We start from the raw sequence: 21,231 nt of genomic DNA on the forward strand, positions 1-21,231 counted from the left end.
AGCAGTATGCTTCCATTCTTAAGTTGCATTTTTGCATCTTTTACTTTTGGTTCTGTACACCAGCTTAAAACACCTGAAAATACAATATTTTTTTGTTATTGAAAATATATTTCACTGCGGGTTAGATGGTACAATGATTTTCTACACTACATTGCTTATTTTGTCACATAAACTGAAATTAGGTGAACTCTTCTAATTTTAGCAACCATGAAATGGCAGAGCCATTTCTGCAAATTGCACCTTTAATGTCTCTTCTCCCCTGTTATTTTAGCTGAAGTTTAACAGCGCTGTCAGTCTGCCATACTGTGAGGGAGGGTTTAAAAAGCACAGCACAGACGGCCACCGCTGTGTCCCTCCTAGTCGACTATGTGTTGTTAGCTTTAGCATTAGCTCTTATGCGTTGGTGGTTGCTGCACAGCCAATTTGAGGTACCAGCCCAGAATCAGGTCAGTTGAATGCAGCTGAGCTGAGTATCACCTGGGTTCAACCTGACATCTATCAGGGTTGGTAGAGAGACAATGTATGAATAGTGTCAGCCTAGTCATGGTAAATCTTATGTCAAGTTTATATTAGGATTCAATGTTGTATCGGCTTTGCACTCTGTGCTTCACTCTTGAGGCACAGATCTTGGCAGAGAGAGTGCCTGACCTGTTTTGTGAAGAGAAAAGTTCCAAAATAGGCCATGTCACATCAGAGAAATTTTGAAGAAAGAGTCCTCTGCAGTCGTCCTGGCACACCTAGGGTTAAGATTATGTAAATCTTTAAGGTATGAAAATGTGGAGTATATCGCTCTTGTCTCTCACCAAGTTGGGAGTTGATTCCTCTTTAATTTATCCAGCAAAGCAGAAGAGAACAAACACCAGCTGCTTCTCTCCGGTACATTCTAAATCTCATCTGTGTCACCTGCTTTACCTGATGCAAAAATATGAAATGTATTAGGCAGCATCTCAGGAAGCTAATATGCTATGATTTATGGAATTACACTTCCTGAGCATGCAGTCTCTGAAAAATGGAAAAAGAGAGAACACTGGGATACCTCGGTTAGGTGGCTTTCATTAGTCTTGAGTGAAAATCAAGGCTTTAGGTGCCATTTTAGATCGGCAGGTAAGGGTGCTCTCGAGCGGCTTGATGTTCTTTACCATTCGGCCATCAGATTTGCCACCAAAGCTCCTTATAGGACACATCACTGCACTCTATACTCCTCTGTAAACTGGTCATCTCTGTGTACCTGTCGCAAGACCCGCTGGTTGATGCTTATTTATAAAACCCTCTTAGGCCTCACTCCCACCTATCTGAGATATCTACTGCAGCCGAAATCCTTCACATACAACACCAGTTCTGCCAGTCACATTCTGTTAAAGGTCCCCAAAGCACATACATCCTTGGGTCGCTCGTCTTTTCAGTTCGCTGCAGCTAGCGACTGGAACAAACACTCAAACGGGACAGTTTTATCTCAATCTCTTCATTCAAAGACTCAATCATGGACACTTTTACTGACAGTTGTGTAATGTATTGTTGTCTCTAGCTTCTTGCCCTCTGTACTGTTGTCTGTGCCCAATAATGTTTGTACCGCTGCCATTTTGTGTTGCTACCATGATGTTGTCATGTTGTGTTGCTACCATGCTGTGTTATCATGTGTTGCTGCCATGCTATGTTGTTGTCTTAGGTCTCTCTTTATGTAGTGTTGTGTTGTCTCGTCATGATGTGTGTGTGTTGTCCGATATTTTTATTTAATTTATTTTTAATCCCAGGCCCCGCAGGAGGCCTTTTGGTAAACCGTCATTGTAAATGAGATTTTGTTCTTAACTGACTTGCCTAGTTAAAAGGCTAAATAATGAATAAAATATGAAACATCATCAAGTCACCGGACCCCTGAGTAATTGCCACTGAGGTATAAAAGAACTGGAGACTGCGTCCAAGATGTCCGCCCGTTGTTTTCAACTAAATCTACTCACATTTGCATACGCCGATTCTTTGGCCGTCTAGAGTATATCCGGTTTACACAGCCCAACATCACATGCGCACTAGCAATGCTGGGACCTTGCCAAGTCTCTGACAATTTGCACATATAGAGGTCCAAAAAGACATGCTACTGTGGCCTATAAGCCTACAATGTGGGTTTATGTGTTTCCATTTGTTGTCTTGGCATACCAACTCTGACTTTGTCTGCTCGAGTTTGTTTTAGTGACTGTGCTTCTACTAAAATGACGCTGCAAATAATAAAATGCTTGTTTGTCAACAAAATCCAATTAACGGCATAAATGCAGCATCGTATGGACAAGTGAAGGGTGGGAAACGGCTCATCTCAGGTTGATCAGCAGCAGATGTTCAGTCAAGTTGTTGATGCATTAAAGTGTGTCTTGCCTTGCCTCACTGTGCTTTGCCCCTGTGTCATCCTGTCATAGTCGTTCTCCCCTTGGGCACAACTGCTCTAGGACCTGCTCTGTTTAAACAAATGTGTACTTGAACTGTTCTGAGACCTGCTCTCTGTGTTTTTCTCTTCCAGCCTCCCTGCAGGTGGAGATCACCCCGATGCAAGGAGAGATCAGTATGGGGGAGTCAAAATTCTTCCTCTGCGAAGGTAGGTGTGGTACAGATACCATCGCCTCCACAACAGCAAACCCCCACTTAGCTACTGTATTTGGACAGAGGATTCCAAATAAGGTGCAGGTGCTACAGCAGTTCTCATGGATGCAGTAGCATGGGCTTCCCAGGATGCTAACCTGCAACTGTGGTTGTTACACCCCCCACCCCCCCACACACACACTACCGGCAGTCTGCTGCAGGTCAGCGTCCTGTTGTGGAATAGCAAAGACAGAGGAGAGGCTCAATATGTCATGGAAGAAAGAGGAAACCATCTCACTTTTAATGATGTTTCCTTTGAATGAAAATAAATGTAGCCAGCTGTGTACTTCTTTTGCAGTAAATAGTCCGCAAAATACTGTTTTTCTCAACACTTCTTTATTCCATTATGAATGAGGAGGGAGTGAAAGAATCCAGAAAACGTGACTTTGCTTTGCCCTTTCAAAACATCAATGGTGGAGAATGCGATAGAACTTCTCAAGTTTTCATTTGTAATTTATTTTTTATTTTTACGTAGGATATCATCTGAGCAAATATGTAATATCAAATGCATGGAGTCCTTGAAGCAGGTAGCCCTAGGGAATGCTGGCCTAGTATTAATCCATTTGTACCAAAACAATGTTTATTCGGTCTAGTTTGTCAGGATATTCACATCTTGGTTAAGAGTGAGATGTTGTGACATTATGCCTACGTTATATACTTTTTAGGTTTCATCTTATGTTCATGACAGATTTTCATCTTGCAGAGGTGACTTAAACAGCATTAGGATGGATGTTATTTTGCTAAGTAGAGAAACCTGTTAACCTTAAAAAAGCTATAATGCATACCTCAAACATCATCTCGCAAGGCAGCACATTTATCTCTGTTGTCAATCATATTAACTGCTGTAGACACATAAACGGTGCATTCGCACTCTACTCACACGTCCACCCTGCCTCTATTTTTCCCTCAGTTGTCGGAGATGTAAAGGACATTGATTGGTATGCCCCGAACGGCGAGAAGCTCCTACCAAACAGACAGGACATCCTCGTGAACCGCAACGACGAGTCCTCGTCCACTCTCACGATCTATAACGCCAACGTGGACAATGCCGGCATCTACAAGTGTGTTGCCAAAAATGGAGACAAGGAGTCTCAGGGCACCGTCAACGTTAAAATCTTCCGTAAGTTCCCTATCAAACTGCTTGAAACAAGGTCCTATTCTTGTACTTTAGCGGATTACCACCAAATGAAATCCTCTCACTGTATTATCTGTACATATTTGTGGAATGCACAATGTAATTTTGAAGAATGTAATTTAAAATTGTCTGCATATTCTGTTCATATTTGTTTACTTCAATTGGCCTCCCACATTATTTATTTACCTTTATTTAATCAGGGAGTCACCATTGAGACCAGTGTCTCTCTTTTGTGAGGGAGCCCTGCATATGCAATTGCATAAAATGCATCAACAATCAAATACAATATGAAACAAATTATAATAAAGCACAACACATATTACACAGACAAAGATAAATATACACAATATACAGAAAACACATTCAACTAAAACAAACACATTCTTCATTATAAAAATCCTCTGTCCTCTGCCTGAACTGCCCTAGGGACACCTAAAGCATGTATTCAAAATGTATTTTGGAGATCATTCAAAACATGTGGATCAAGAAATCTAAAGGATGACTTACTTTTAATTCTGTGAACGCCAAAGGGGTGTCCAGAGTTAACCAACCTTGTGAACGGGTTTGATAACTTGTCATCTTAAATCTTAACAGTGAATTTAGGTAAGTCAGAAGCTTGTGGAGCAGGGCATTGTAAACAAACAGAGCATAATGATGTCATCTATGTGACTTCAAAGAGGTTCAGCACAACATTTTGGGAAAGAATACAGTGATGAGTAATAAAACTGTCTCCTGTGATTAAAAACGAAGGCCGCTATGAAAAACATCATCCAGGAATTTAAGAGTAGAGGCAAGTGTACTTTGATAAATAGTATCACCATAATTAAGAACAGACAAAGGTTGACTGCACCATCTGCTTCCTACTGACTAGAGAGAGACTAGATCTGTTTCTGTAAAAAAAGCCCACTTTAAATCTTAGTTTCTTAAAACCCGTAAGGGATCGGTGTCCCTATACTGGGACGACTGAGCTAACGTGCACTAATGTGATTAACACATCAGTTACAGCAAACTTTCCAGGACATAGACATGTCTTACATGGGCAGAAAGCTTAAATTATTGTTAATCTAACCGCACTGTCCAATTTCTTTAGGATTTGGCCATGTAGGCTCAGTTATCAGCTGAGACAGGCTTAGCTCAGAGTAAATATATTTCAGCGTATCTGACCCTGGTGTCTTCTAATCAATATTAAAATTGCCCATAAAGAATAGTTCAGATTACCATTCTTAAATTTCAGATTAATTGGTTAAGAGCACATGAGGGAGCAGAGGGAGGGTAATACACTCCTACTAGTGTCTGCTGGTTATCATGACCAAGGCCCACATTAAGAGTGAGCCAATCAAAACGCTTAGGGACAGAGGTAGCAAGAGATACAGAAACATAAAAATTGTCCTTTGTAAATATGACAACACCCCCACCTCTGCCAATTCGGTCTAATCTGGAAACATTATAACCAGACAGACACATCAGCAAGTTTCAGAAATTACCAGAATGTCCACATTGGATTGATTCCTCCTTTGAAATCAAACTTCTTGCATGATCAGTAGGTAGCCCCTTATTTGAAAATGCCATAGGATTGGTTTGAATTGGTATAGGTACAAGATTGTCTATAACTGAACCATTGGGCCTATGCGTCGAGCGAGGACGTGAGTTAAAACAAGAGTCAATGAGGGTTACCTGTTGCAGGTCTGCAGTATGCTGATAATTTATTGTTGGGATTACCTGAGACTGACTTGGAGTGGTGAGCAGGTCTTGGAAAAATAATCTACGGTATTGTTGATTGTATCTTTGCCCTAGTATCATTGTAATGGTATCTAACAATGTATCTTCGCTTAGGGAACCAGCATATACAACTATACTAACTGTATAGTATGAAGTATATTATTTTTGAACAGATGGAATGCCACTACAGTTAGCACTCTTTCAAATCCATAGACTGGGTAACAAAGAAAGTGCTTGCCATAGAACATGTTGGTTAATTAAGTTTGTTGACTGGTTCAGGAAATCCAGTTGACGGTGGACTTCTATTCTTCTCCCCTACAGAAAAGATAACCTTCAAGAACGCCCCTTCCCCACAGGAGTTCAATGAAGGGGATGACGCTGACATCATCTGTGACGTCGTCAGCTCGCCTCCCGCTGACATCATCTGGAAGCACAAAGGCTCAAAGATCCAGGTTGCAAAAGACGGTAAGGCTTGTGCACAGTTCGACGTGCCAATGTGTGGGTTGCCTACTGCCAGAGTCATGCGGTTCCCCCCTTTAACATTTTTTATTTTTTTATTTGCTTTCATCTATCTGCCAACTTTTTTTCATTCATCCCCCCACTCACTCGCTCCCTCCCTAAGTGCACAGCCCTGCCTTTTGGTAATTCAAGTGTTCTGACATAATGGATGAAGAGAGAACAGGAAACAGGATATTTCTTGATCAGGAGGAATGGTTGTTGTCGGTTGTGAAAGAATTTGAAGGGTTCATATTTAGAGGATTTAGTCAAGTCGAGTGGGATGCTGCCTGAAGGATTTTGTTTCTCTCCATATTGCACTATTTTAACCTTAGAGGACCCCGCCCTTTTGCAACCACTGGGAAGCAAAGGGTGACCGCAGTGCTCTGGTGTGTGGCGTTTTCTTGGACCCTGGACGGGTTGTGTTTTTCACTGGAAAACCACTAATTGTAGCCCAGATTGAAACACATACTGCTTATGTAAATACCATTTTCCACATTGCTCCAGTTAACCTTTTCCTTATCAAAGCTGCATGTGTTTACAGCTCAAATTACAAGTCTTTTTCATGCTAATATGTGTTTCACAGCTCAGAGAGCTATTTAAAAAGTCTGGTTAATGAATTCAAAGCTTTTGCCCAAATACACATTCAGTAAACCAGATCTACATCTGGCACCGCTTCAGAAGAGGGTTAACAGAACACAGTTGCCATACAATATTTATACGCTGGCTGCCAGATGTTTGAACTTAGAGGGTTCATAGAATATTTACATAGTAGAGCTTTGATGACGCAATTCAAGAACTAGTAGTAGTTTCAGCATCTGTATGTTTACATTACCATGTTTTATCACATTTACTACAGTATGGATATAAAGGATATAGAATAAGCCACGTATTCACGTGTACAATGCTGTTAGAGGCACCATGTCACGGCAATGCTCTGTGGAGCAATGTAAAGAAATATCACAGTGAATAGTATGGCATTTAATTTTTCTAAATAAACATTGAACATAAACATTATTCCAGTTGATGGATGGTAGAGCTTTCTTTTGATGAATTTATGCCACTAATATTACATACAGATCAATCTATTTCTGATGGTGAGTTATGTACCCTATCATATGGTCCTATTTAAAAAAGGTATGTTCTCTCCACCCCTCCTTATGTTCCCTAGTTCCAGCCACCAGAAATAACTCATGCTCTATTTTTACATTGTTACCTATATTGCTGCTGGGAGGGGGGGGAAATACAGCATTCCTCTGTAACTGAAGTCGCACTGTATGTGTGCTTTTACCATGTTGCCTTGTCTTAAACCTACAACACCCACTGTTAAGGATAAATGACCCTCCTCTGTTTCCTTCTCTTGCGGTTTTTCATAGTTCGATTTAAGATCCTGACCAGCAACCACCTCCAGATCCGAGGCATCAAGAAAACAGATGAAGGGGCGTACACCTGTGAGGCTCGTGTAATGACCAGGGGAGAGATTGACCTGAAGATCATCAAGGTCATCGTCAACGGTGAGTACCACATCCTCCCTCTCACCCTACCCCTCTTTCACCGCCTATGCTCTCGCTGTGGGATTTGCATCCGAGCACAATTAGAATATAGTGTAGTTATATATGCAATACTGTGCTGTTATGAACACCATTACAGAATTATGACAGAGAAAATAAGCCTGTATCAAGCCTACAGTAACATTTATTTTCTCCTATCATACTTAGTCAACCAGCATAGTGAGTCATGATCTGATTATACATTAAGACTTTTTAGAAGCATATAACACCCTTACAATGTCTTATCTTAGTATCATCTTAGTATAATTTATTTCCTACTCACGTATGACCTCTGTATCTTTGATTAATGCTTGTATCCATGTCTGTCTGTGTTTCAGTGCTCCCTAGCATCCGCACCAGGCAGTCGGAGGTGAATGCCACGGCGGACGTCAACCAGTCTGTGATGCTGGCCTGTGACGCTGACGGCTTCCCTGAACCCACAGTCACCTGGGCCCGGTACGTCACACCGACCACCTTGTCTTTTAATGAGCATAAACAAACTGGCTTGTTGTGACTGGTTGAGGAGGTGATTGTGATGTGAATAAGGGTTGTTTATTTAAACTTTTTTCTAATCTTTTTGTTTAGCATTCTCATGATAAGAGGATGGTCAACAGTATTGAATTATATTTATGTAGTACCTTGAAGATAACCAAAGCTCATTTGTTTGCTATATCCTCAGCGTAGCTGTTGACACAAATGGGCCCTCTAGTATAGTATGAGAATAATTCAAACACTGCTTCTCTAGCTCCTCTTGGAGTGTAAACGAATGAGAAGGATAGGAGGATGGGGAGATGCATCCGATTAGGGCTAGGCCTCGCCAGAGAAGGAAGGAGACAAGCGAGGTAGGGTGAAGGGAGGGGGTAGGGGGGCAGAAACTCCTAAGATTTTTTATTTATTTCCTGGCCGTTGACAGGCCTGTCATTTGGTATCCCTTAGAGGCTGCTTCAGGATTGAAGCTCTTAGAAGCATACAGATGTGGGACCGCAGTCCAAACCCAGTGTGTGCACATCTGATTTAGAGTTCAAGGGAGGCTCAGACATGTCATGGTTCAAAGAGAGTGCTCGGTCAAGAGTGCCGAAGAAATTCCTCAACTTGACATCATACAGTGTATCACCATCCTATGGATGTAGTGCCTTTGTAAAACAGCCATGATGCAGCTATGGTAACAAAGCAGAGCCAGAGAAACAAAGAAAAAAGCTTTTTGATTTCTGTCCTGAATGTCTGGTCAGTAGCTCTAAAGACATTGGTTTTATGTATCACGGATCCCTCTGGAACTTTCCTTGTGCACACCTGGCCCCTGTTCCCAGTGATTGTATTTGTATAGATGTGCCCTTTGTTCACCATGGTGCTGTCGATTATTGTTCCCATGTCCGTTGGTGCGTGTGAGTACCTGTGCTGTGTGTTTTGGCTTTCTTGCCTTTGTGGATTGCGCAGATGATTACGGGTCTCGTCCCGTGTGTTAATCATCGTACGCGTGTGTTATTTATTCAAGGTACTCCTCGCTCTTTTCTTTGGGTTTCAACCCTGTGTTTTTGTTACGTGTTCGTTTGGACTACGTCCCCGCGCCTTTACACGGCACGCCGTAATTTGGGGTATAATACAAAAAAACTATTACGCGTTCCCTGCGCCTGTCTCCCGAATCTCTTCATGCCAACGTGACATTATGGTTCTGACCCAGGCCTTTTGTTTACCAGCTGCTCTACTGAGATACGGCCCCCAAAAAGATCATACTCTCAGAGTGAAGACGACTATTTTTACCTTCTTGTTGTGGAGACAGACATCAGTGACGTGAACTCTGTATTTCTGCCTTTACCCCCTCAGTAACAACATTGTCCTTGAATCGGACGATAAGTACGGCCTGAACAACGACGGCTCGGAGCTGATAATAAAGGATGTCAAGAAAGTGGATGAAGGAGATTACACATGCATCGCCCGGAACAAGGCCGGGGAGAAAGAAGAGGAAGTCAGCTTGAATGTGTTCGGTAAGAGCTAAATAATTACCATTAACTGTGGTAAAAGAACATTGTGTTTTTGGGCTTTAGAATTGGTTTTATTGGTTTTACTATAGCAATGTGCATACAAGCAATGTATTCCATTGTCATCCATCAATTTATTGTATTTACCTTCTCTAGTGCAACCTAAGATCACCTACCTGGTCAACCAGACTGCATCAGAGCTGGAGGAGCAAATCACCCTGACCTGCGAGGCCTCAGGAGACCCCACCCCCACCATCACCTGGAGCTTTGGCCGCAGGATCTTCACAGAGGGAGAGCAGGTACTGGTGTCTAGGGACCAGGTGAGGCTTGCAACCAGGGGCCCGAGCTGTGGTGGACAGGGTATGTCACTCAGAGTGCCAACGCCTGACCGATCCATCACTGTTCTGAATATTGATAGGAAACCTAAAAAGCAAGCACAGCTCTATTTCATTCATGGCATTATACCAAACCTGTTCAAAATTCAATTGAGCAAGTTCAACAGTAAAAGCCACTGGACATGTACTAATCTGTCCTGATGGTTTCATGCATTGGTTTCTCCTTCTACAGGAGCCTCTAAACAAGAATTACCAGGTATGATATTCAAATGGTCAGGTAATGAAACTCAATATATGTTGGGTTGTTGTGACTATATACTGTACAGTATATCCACCCAGATTTGATTGGGGGAAAAAATCAGATATAATCGAACAGATACAAATCCGGTCATCTGCTTGAATTCCTGTAACTTTTTCACCCCCTTAACTTCTGATCTTATCAGGGTTCGGTAGTTTGACTTTGCTGTTTGCATAGTCACTGTGAATGCATAGATTGCACTCATAGATTGCACTCCCCCACCTCTTGTGGTGCAGTTCACATTTTGGGATTGAAAACCAAGCTTTTGATTTGTCCCTTGAAAGCCCTTAAACCACCACGTCTGAACCAGTGTTCATTTCGAGGCACATGTTTCAGGGAATAGTCCTATCTGACGTTGCACCGGAATGCTGTCATATCCCTTTATTAGTCATTGTATACTCAAACAATGAAAGAAATGCAGCAGTAATCGCTGAAACCCAGGTGCAGCTGCATCTCAGCATATTTAAGGTAATTAGTAATTCCATCATGTCATGTTTTCTCATCCAAACACAGTCAAGCAATATCCATCGACAACTGCTAACAGCTCTCAATATTCAGTCATCAAACCAAATGTTATGTCACTTGCGCCAAATACAACAAGTGTAGACCTTACAGTGAAGTGCTTACAAGTCCTTAACCAACAATGCAGTTAAAAAAATACCACTAAAAAAAGTAATTAAAGAGCAGTAAAATAGCAATGTCATATACAGGGGGTACAGGTGCGGCCAGTCGAGGCAATTGAGGTAGTATGTACATGTAGGTAGAGTTATTAAAGTGACTATGCATAGATAATAACAGAGTAGCAGCAGTGTAAAATGGGGGGGGGGGGGTGTTTAGAAGCCTCTTGGACCTAGACTTGGCATTCTGGTACCGCTTGCCGTGAAGTAGCAGAGAAGTCTATGACTAGGGTGGCTGGAGTCTTTGACAATTTTTAGGGCCTTCCTCTGACACCACCTGGTATAGAGGTCCTGGATGGCTGGGCCGTACGCACTACCCTCTGTAGTGCCTTGTGGTTGGAGGCTGAACAGTTGCCATACCAAGCAGTGTTGCAACCCGTCAGGATGCTCTTGATAGTGCAGCTGTTGAACCTTTTGATGATCTGAGGACCCATGCCAAATCTTTTCAGCGTCCTGAGGGTGAATAGGTTTTGTCGTGCCCTCTTCTAGACTGTCTTAGTGTGCTTAGACCTTGTTAGTTGTTAGTGATGTGGACACCAAAGAACTTGAAGCTCTCAACCTGCTCCACTACAGCCCCGTCGATGAGAATGGCGTCGTGCTCGGTCCTCCTTTTTCCTGTAGTCCACAATCATCTCCTTTGTCTTGATCACGTTGAGGGAGAGGTTGTTGTCCTTGCACCACACGGTCAGGTCTCTGACCTCCTCCCTATTGGCTGTCTCGGGATTTTCAGTGATCAGGCCTACCACTGTTGTGTCATCGGCAAACTTAATGTTGGTGATGGAGTCGTGCCTGGCTGTACAGTCATGAGTGAACAGGAAGTACAGGAGGGGACTGATCGCATCCCTGACAATCAGTGTGGCGGATGTGTTGTTACCGACCCTTACCACCTGGGGGCGGCCGTCAGGAAGTCCAGGATCCAGTTGCAGAGGGAGGTATTTAGTCCCAGGATCCTTAGCTTAGTGATGCGGTTTGAGGGCTCTATGATGTTGAATGCTGAGCTGTAGTCAATGAATAGCATTCTCACATCGGTGTTCCTTTTGTCCAGGTGTGAAGTGCAATAGAGATTGCATGATCTGTTGAGGCAGTATGCAAATTCGAGTGGGTCTATGGTTTCTGGGATAATGGTGTTGATGTGAACCATGACCAGCCTTTCAAAGCATTGCATATTTACTGACATGAGTGCCATGGGTCGGTAGTCATTTAGGCAGGTTACCTTAGTGTTCTTTGGCACAGTAGCTATGGTGGTCTGCTTGAAACATGTTGGTATTATAGACTCAGACAGGGAGAGGTTGAAAATGTCAGTGAAGACACTTGCCAGTTGGTCAGCGCATGCTCGGAGTACACGTCCTGGTAATCCATCTGGCCCTGCGGCCTTGTGAATGTTGACCTGTTTAAAGTTCTTACTCACATCGGCTGCGGAGAGCGTGATCACACAGTCGTCCGGAACAGCTGATATTCTCATGCATGTTTCAGTGTTACTTATCTCAAAGCGAGCATAGAAGTAATTTAGCTCGTCTGGTAGGCTCGAGTCACTGGGCAGCTCTCGGCTGTGCTTCCCTTTGTCGTCTGTAATAGTTTGCAAGCCCTGCCACATCCGATGCGCATCGGAGCCGGTGTAGTACGATTCGATCTTAGTCCTGATTTGACGCTTTACCTGTGATGGTTCGTCAGAGGGCATTTCTTATAAGCTTCCGGGTTAGTGTCCCGCTCCTTGAAAGACGCAGCTCTACCCTTTTATCGCAGTGCGGATGTTGCCTGTAATCCATGGCTTCTGGTTGGGGTATGTATGTACAGTCACTGTGGGGACGACATCATCGATGCACTTATTGATGAAGCCAGTAACTTTGGTGTACTCCTCAATGTCACCGGAAAAACCCTAGAACATTTTCCAGTCTGTGCTAGCAAAACAGTCCTGTAGCTTAGCATCTGCTTCATCTGACCACTTTTTTATTGACCGAGTCACTGGTGCTTCCTGCTTTAATTTTTGCTTGTAAGCAGGAAACGGGAGGATAGCATTATGGTCAAATTTGCCAAATGGAGGGTGAGGGAGAGCTTTGTACGTGTCTCCTTGTATGAAGTAAAGGTGGTGTAGAGTTCCCCCTCCCCCCCCCCCTCTGGTTGCACATTTAACCTCCTGGTAGAAATTAGATAAAACTGATTTAAGTTTCCCTGCATTAAAGTCCCGGGCCACTAGGAGCGCCGCCTCTGGATGAGCGTTTTCCTGTTTGCTTATGGCCGTATATAGCTCATTGAGTGCGGTCTTAGTGTCTGCATCGGTTTGTGGTGGTAAATGGACCGCTACGAAGAATATAGAGGAAACTCTCTAGGTAGATAGTGTGGTCTACAGCTTATCATGATATACTCTAACTCAGCCGAGCAAAACCTTGAGAGTTCCTTAGATATCAAATAAAATAAAATGTTTTTGGTCACATGCACATACAGTTGAAGTCAGAAGTTTACATACACCTTAGCCAAATACATTTAAACTCAGTTTTCACAATTCCTGTCATTTAATCCTAGTAAAAATTCCCTGTCTTAGGTCAGTTAGGATCACCACTTTATTTTAAGAATGTGAAATGTCAGAATAATAGTAGAGAGAATGATTTATTTATTTTATTTCTTTCATCACATTCCCAGTAGGTCAGAAGTTTATATACACTCAATTAGTATTTGGTAGCATTGCCTTTAAATTGTTTAACTTGGGTCAAACATTTCAGTTAGCCTTCAACAAGCTTCCCACAATAAGTTGGGTGAATTTTGGCCCATTCCTCCTGACAGAGCTGGTGTAACGGAGTCAGGTTTGTAGGCCTCCTTGCTCGCACACGCGCTTTCAGTTCTACCCACACATTTTCTGTAAGATTGAGGTCAGGGCTTTGTGATGGCCACTCCAATACCTTGACTTTGTTGTCCTTAAGCCATTTTGCCACAACTTTGGAAGTATGCTTGGGGTCATTGTCCATTTGGAAGACCCATTTGCAACGAAGCTTTAACTTCTTGATTGATGTCTTGAGATGTTGCTTCAATATATCCACATAATTTTCCTGCCTCATGATGCCATCTATTTTGTGAAGTGGACCGGTCCCTCCTGCAGAAAAGTACCCCCACAACATGATGCTGCCACACCCGTGCTTCACGGTTGGGATGGTGTTCTTCGGCTTGCAAGCCTCCCCCTTTTTCCTCCAAACATAACGATGGTCATTATGGCCAAACAGTTCCTATTTTTATTTCATCCGACCAGAGGACATTTCTCCAAAAAGTACGATCTTTGTCCCCATGTGCTTTTTTTATGGCGGTTTTAGAGCAGTGGCTTCTTCCTTGCTGAACAGCCTTTCAGGTTATGTCGATATAGGACTCGTTTTACTGTGGATATAGATACTTTTGTACCTGTTTCCTCCAGCATCTTCACAAGGTCCTTTGCTGTTGTTCTGGGATTGAGTTGCACTTTTCACACGAAAGTACGTTCAGCTCCTTCCTGAGCGGTATGTCGGCTGTGTGGTCCCTGGTGTTTATACTTGCGTATTATTGTTTATACAGATCAACGTGGTACCTTCAGGCATTCGGAAAATGCTCCCAAGGATGAACCAGACTTGTGGAGGTCTACATTTTTATCTGAGGTTTGGCTGATATCTTTTCCCATTATGTCAAACAAAGAGGCACTGAGTTTGAAGGTGGGCCTCAGGTACAGCGCCAATTGACCCAAATTATGTCAATTAGCCAATCAGAAGCTTCTACAGCTATCACATAATTTTCTGGAATTTTCCAAGCTGTTTAAAGGCACAGTCAACTTAGTGTATGTGAACTTCTGACCCACTGGAATTGTGATAGAGTGTCTGTAAACAATTGTTGGAAAGATTACTTGTCATGCACAAAGTAGATGTCCTAACTGACTTGCCAAAACTATAGTTTGTTAACAAGAAATTTGTGGAGTGGTTTAAAAATGAGTTTTAATTACTCCAACCTAATGTATATGTAAACTTCTGACTTCAACTGCAGTTCGCAGATGTTAATGCGAGTGTAGCGAAATGCTTGTGCTTCTATTTCCGACAATGCAGTAATATCAGCAAGTAATTTAACAATTCCACAACAACTACCTCATAAACACAAATGTAAAGGAATGGAATAAGAATATGTACATATAACTATATTAATGAGCGATGGCTGAGCGGCATAGGCAAGATACAGTAGATGGTATAAAATACAGTATATACATATTAGATGAGTAATGTAAGATATGTAAACATTATTAAAGTGGCAGTATTTAAAGTGACTAGTGAATCATTTATTAAAGTGGCCAATAATTTGAGTCTATGTAGGCAGCAGCCTCTGTTTTAGTGTTGGCTTGTTTATGGAAGCTGTTTTTCAGTCTCTTGGTCTCGGCTTTGATGCTCCTGTCCTGACCTCGCCTTCTGGATGGTAGCGGGGTGAACAGGCAGTGGCTCGGGTGGTTGTTGTCCTTAATGATCTTTTTGGCCTTCCTGTGACATCGGGTGCTGTCGGTGTCCTGGAGGGCAGGTAGTTTTCCCCCGGTGATGCGTTGTACATCACCACCCTCTGGAGAACCTTGTGGTTGTGGACGGTGCAGTTGCCGTACCAGGCAGTGATACAGCCCGACAGGATGCTCTCAATTGTGCATCTGTAAAAGTTTGAGGGTCTTAGTGACAAGCCAAATTTCTTCTGCCTCCTGAGGTTGAAGAGGCACTGTTGTGCCTTCTTCACCACACTGTCTTTGTGAGTGGACCATTTCAGTTTGTCCGTGATGTGTACGCCGAGGAACTTAACTTTCCACCTTCTCCACTACTGTCCCATCGATGTCGATAGGGGGGTGCTCCCTCTGCTGTTTCCTCAAGTCCACGATCATCTCCTTTGTTTTGTTGCCATTGAGTAAGAGGTTTTCCTGACACCACACTCCGAGTGCCCTAACCTCCTCCCTGATTACCTGTCTCATTGTTGGTAATCAAGCTCACTATTGCTGTGTCTGCAAACTTGTTGATGATATCGACTCTGTGAAACACAAGTTATTCGTTTTTAATATCCCGTTGGTAGGATATACGTGCTTTAAGTCCGTCCATTTTATTATCCAATGATTGTACGTTGAGCAATAGTACCAATTGCAAAGCCACTCGTTGTCTAAACCGCACAAGGCACCCCAAGATCCTTCCACGAAACCTTCGTCTTTCCCCTGCGAATGACGGGGATGAGGGCCTATTCGGGTGTCTGGAGTAAATCCCTCTCCTCCGACTCATTGAAGAAATATTCTTAGTCCAATTCAAGGTGAGTAATCGCTGTTCTGATGTCGAGTAGCAGCAACATTGGTGAGAAAGTCTTAACCCACTCTTCACGCTCATTTTTAATCTCACTTTCACACTCTTCCTCTGCTTTGCTCTTTTTTCTCTCTAGATCTCTCTCTTACTAGGACAAAGTCTTACCAAATCCCCCTGCAATTACTTTGCACCCCTGCAGTTCCTCTGTGTTGCTAACAGCACTCTTAGTAATCATTAGCACTTTTTAAAGGGGCTTTGAGGTCCATGGAAGGATTGGGGCAGAAGGCATTTTATAGAGGGAGGAAATGGGTTTTATATGCAATTGGACTCAGTGGAAAGTAGTATTTATTTATTTTCCACTCAATCCCTAGGTCAGTGTGTCCCATGCAAACCTTATTTTGCAAGTCATAGTTTGGTTTGTACGTCATTACCTTAAAATCTTGGACGTTTAAATGGACACTTGACAAGCAAGGTATTTCTAAACACTTTGTGAATAAGACAGTGCTTTTTGTTAACAGCATTAGCATTATTTCAAAGAGCAGATTTGGTTCCAGATTGCGTGTCTACATATATTTATGAATCTCTCTCACCCCCAGCATTACGCTCCTGTTCTCCTTTTATGTCCTTGAATAATACTTTTACAGTTGGACTCCAACTGCCGATCAAAGCTTAAAGCGCTTATTTAACCAGGTAGGCTAGTTGAGAACAAGTTCTCATTTACAACTGCGATCTGGCCAAGATAAAGCAAAGCAGCGCGACACAAACAACAACACAGAGTTACACATGGAATAAACAAACATACAGTCAACACAATAGAAAAAAAGTCTATATACAGTGTGTGCAAATGAGGTAAGATAAGGGAGGTAGGGCAATAAATAGGCCATAGTGGCAAAATAATTGCAATTTAGCAATTAAACACTGCAGTGATAGATGTGCAGAAGATAAATGTGCAAGTAGAGATACTGGGGTGCAAAGGAGCAAAAAAATAATAATAACAGTATGGGGATGAGGTAGTTGGATGGGCTATTTACAGATGGGCTATGTACAGGTGCAATGATCTGTGAGCTGCTTTGACAGCTGGTGCTTAAAGCTAGTGAGGGAGATATCAGTCTCCAGCTTCAGTGATTTTTGCAATTTGTTCCAGTCATTTGCAGCAGAGAATGGGAAGGAAAGACAGCCAAAGTAGGAATTAACTTTTGGGGTGACCAGTGAAATATACCTAACGGAGCGCATGCTACATGTGGGTGCTGCTATGGTGACCAGTGAGCTGGGATAAGGTGGGGCTTAACCAGCAAAGACTTATAGATGACCTGGAGCCAGTGGGTTTGGCGACGAATATGAAGCGAGGGCCAGCCAACGAGAGCATACAGGTCGCAGTGGTGGGTAGTATATGGGGCTTTGGTGACAAAACGGATGGCACTGTGATAGACTGCATCCAATTTGTTGAGTAGGGTGTTGGAGGCTATTTTATAGATGACATCACCGAAGTCGAGGATCGGTAGGATGATCAGTTTTACGAGGGTATGTTTGGCTGCATGAGTGAAGGATGCTTTGTTGCGATATAGGAAGCTGATTCTAGATTGAATTTTGGATTGGAGATGCTTAATGTGAGTCTGTAAGGAGAGTTTACAGTCTAACCAGACACCCAGGTATTTGTAGTTGTCCACATATTCTAAGTCAGAACCATCCAGAGTAGTGATGCTGGATGGGCGGGCAGGTGCAGGCAGCGATCGGTTGAAGAGCATGCATTTAGTTTTACTTGCATTAAAGAGCAGTTGGAGGCCACGGAAGGAGAGTTGTATGGCATTGAAGCTCGTCTGGAAGTTAGTTAACAGTGTCCAAAGAATGGCCAGAAGTATACAGAATGGTGTTGTCTGCATAGAGGTGGATCAGCGAATCACCAGCAGCAAGAGCGACATCATTGATGTATACAGAGAAAAGAGTCAGCCCGAGAATTGAATCCTGTGGCACCCACATAGAGACTGCCAGAGGTCCGGACAATAGGCCCTCCGATTTGACACACTGAACTCTGTCTGAGAAGTAGTTGGTGAACCAGGCGAGGCAGTCATTTGAGAAACCAAGGCTGTTGAGTCTGCTGATAAGAATGTGGTGATTGACCGAGTCGAAAGCCATGACCAGGTTGATGAATACAGCTGCACAGTATTGTCTCTTATCGATGGTGGTTATGATATCGTTTAGGACCTTGAGCATGGCTGAGGTGCACCCATGACCAGCTCGGAAACCAGATTTCATAGCGGAGAAGGTACGGTGGGATTCGAAGTTTGTTAACTTGGCTTTTGAAGACCTTAGACCTATCCTACCGATAGATATAGGTCTGTATCAGTTTGGGTCTAGAGTGTCTCCCCCTTTGAAGAGTGGGATGACCGGGGCAGCTTTCCAATCTTTGGGGATCTCTTATGATACGAAAGAGAGGTTGAACAGGGTAGTAATAGGGGTTGCAACAATTTGGGCTGATAATTTTAGAAATAGTGGGTCCAGATTGTCTAGCCCTGCTGATTTGTTGAGGTCCAGATTTTGCAGCTCTTTCAGAACATCAGCTATCTGGATTTGGGTGAAGGAGAAATGGTGGAGGCTTGGGCAAGTTGCTGTGGGGGGTGCAGGGCTGTTGACCAGGGTAGGGTTGGCCAGGTGGAACGCATGGCCAGCCGTAGAAAAATGCTTATTGAAATTCTCAATTATTGTGGATTTATCGGTGGTGACAGCGTTTCCTAACCTCAGTGCAGTGGGCAGCTGGGAGGAGGTGCTCTTATTCTCCATGGACTTTACAGTGTCTCAGAACTTTTTGGAGTTTGTGCTGCAGGATGCAAATTTCTGTTTGAAAAAGCTAGCCTTTGCTTTCCTAACTGCCTGTGTATATTGGTTTTTAACTTCCCTGAAAAGTTGCATATTGCAGGGGCTATTCGATGCTAATGCCGTACGCCACAGGATGTTTTTGTGCTGATCAAGGGCAGTCAGGTCTGGAGTGAACCACGGGCTATATCTGTTCCTGGTTAAAAAAAAAATTGAATGTGGCATGCTTATTTAAGATTGTGAGGAAAGCACTTTTAAAGAATAACCAGGCATCTTCTACTGGCAGAATGAGGTCAATATCCTTCCAGGATACCCGGGCCAGGTCGATTAGAAAGGCTTGCTCGCTGAAGTGTTTTAGGGAGCGTTTGACAGTGATGAGAGGTGGTCGTTTGACCGCAGACCCATTACGGACACAAGTAATGGGGCAGTGATCGCTGAGATCCTGGTTGAAGACAGCAGAGGTGTATTTGGAGGGCAGGTTGGTTAGGATGCTATCTATGAGGGTGCCTGTGTTTACGGATTTGGGGTTGTACCTGGTAGGTTCATTTGTGTGAGATTGAGGGCATCAAGCTTAGATTGTAGGATGGCCAGGGTGTTAAGCATGTCCCAGTTTAGGTCACCAAACAGCACGAGCTCTGAAGATAGATGGGGGGCAATCAATTCACATATGGTGTCCAGGGCACAGCTGGGGGCAGAAGGTGGTCTATAGCAAGCGGCAACGGTGAGAGACTTTTTTCTGGAAAGGTGGATTTTTAAAAGTAGAAGCTCAAATTGTTTGGGCACAGACCTGGATAGTAATACAGAACTCTGCAGGCTATCTCTGCAGTAGATTGCAACTCCGCCCCCTTTGACAGTTCTATCTTGTCAGAAAATGTTATAGGTAGGGATGGAAATTTCAGGGTTTTTGGTGGCCTTCCTAAGCCAGGATTCAGACACAGCTAGGACATCCGGGTTGGCAGAGTGTGCTAAAGCAGTGAATAAAACAAACTTAGGGAGGAGGCTTCTAATGTTAACATGCAGGAAACCAAGGCTTTTACTGTTACAGAAGTCAACAAATGAGAGGGCCTGGGAATGGGAGTGGAGCAAGGCACTGCAGGGCCTGGATTAACCTCTACATCACCAGAGGAACACTGGAGGAGTAGGACAAGGGTATGGCTAAGGGCTATAAGAACTGGTCGTCTAGTATGATCGGAACAGAGTAAAAAGAGCAGGTTTCTGGGCGAGGTAGAATAGATTCAATGCATAATGTACAGGCAAAGGTATGGTAGGATGTGAATACAGTGGAGGTAAACCCATTCATTGAGTGACGATGAGAGAGATATTGTCTCTAGAAACATCAATTAAACCAGGTGAGGTCACCGCATGTGTGGGAGGTGGGACAGGAGGGTTAGCTGAGGCATATTGAGCAGGGCTGGAGGCTCTACAGTGAAATAAGACAATCACTAACCAAAACAGCAATGGACAAGGCATATTGACATTAGGGAGAGGCATGCGTAGCCGAGTGATCATAGTTGTTGTAGCACCTGTTGTGTAAAACTATTGACTCAAATACTTCTCAGATACCAGAGCTTGTGAATTCAATTAGACTTTTATCGCAGAGAACAACAAAAGCCGAGCACCTCCATGGAAGACTGCCTTCTCATTCTTAATGCATGGCCTTTATACATTTTTACCTTTACATAATGTCATCACCCCATTTGCTTTGTTACATAGTTTCCATTCTCTTATTGGCTCAGATATTGGGGCATAGATTATATTGGTGGCATGACATGCATACCCCTTAGCTAATGTTCCTGTCCAAAGGTCTTTACAAGTTCAGACCTACATTATCAATGTATGCTTAACTTGTGTGCATGTCCAGTAGCCTTCACAAGATCAGATATGGCCCAGACCATTCACGTCTTGTTAGTTTACCTTGTCTCATCTACACAAATTCTGCTTACGTTCTGTTCTTTACATGTCCAATGGTCAATTCGATGTTGATCTAGCTTGGACACTCACATAGGTTTAGCCTTCATTCTGCTTACATATGTCTAATATTTAAGCTTATATTGATTGTTCTTTCTACTTCAAAGAGAACAGTATAGGTTACTGAAAATCATCAGATTACTGGAAAATCTCCAACACCCCCTCGTGCGGTTACGTCGGCAGACCAGTCATGATGGACCAATTGGCAAAATAGGTATAGTAGCCCAAGAAATTGATTGATGGACCACTTCAGCTAACAGTCCGGTATGCTCTAGACAGCTAGTGGGCCACGGCTAGCAGATGGGCATTCAGGGGACGTTGCGACAAAGGAGCCTGTTGAAAAAAACCCTCGGGCAGATTATGTCGGCAGTCCAGTCGTGA

At 43.2% G+C, this 21,231-nt stretch overlaps 1 protein-coding gene across 7 annotated transcripts in view; it reads left to right on the top strand.

Annotated features, from left to right (window-relative positions):
* ncam1a (neural cell adhesion molecule 1a) overlaps nucleotides 1-21,231 on the top strand; it is a 322,583-nt gene that overhangs the window by 230,177 nt on the left and 71,175 nt on the right. For all 7 annotated transcript variants that reach the window (XM_045693508.2, XM_014137371.3, XM_014137372.3 and 4 more), the window contains exons 2-8: nucleotides 2,507-2,581; nucleotides 3,536-3,745; nucleotides 5,801-5,944; nucleotides 7,351-7,488; nucleotides 7,863-7,980; nucleotides 9,346-9,506; nucleotides 9,657-9,799. In XM_045693508.2, coding sequence (XP_045549464.2) covers nucleotides 2,507-2,581; nucleotides 3,536-3,745; nucleotides 5,801-5,944; nucleotides 7,351-7,488; nucleotides 7,863-7,980; nucleotides 9,346-9,506; nucleotides 9,657-9,799 — 989 coding nt within the window. The remainder of the gene's footprint in view (nucleotides 1-2,506; nucleotides 2,582-3,535; nucleotides 3,746-5,800; nucleotides 5,945-7,350; nucleotides 7,489-7,862; nucleotides 7,981-9,345; nucleotides 9,507-9,656; nucleotides 9,800-21,231) is intronic.

The sequence above is a fragment of the Salmo salar genome, chromosome 13 (genome assembly GCF_965601325.2).
Source record: "Salmo salar chromosome 13, fSalSal1, whole genome shotgun sequence".
Taxonomy (NCBI): Eukaryota; Metazoa; Chordata; class Actinopteri; order Salmoniformes; family Salmonidae; genus Salmo; species Salmo salar.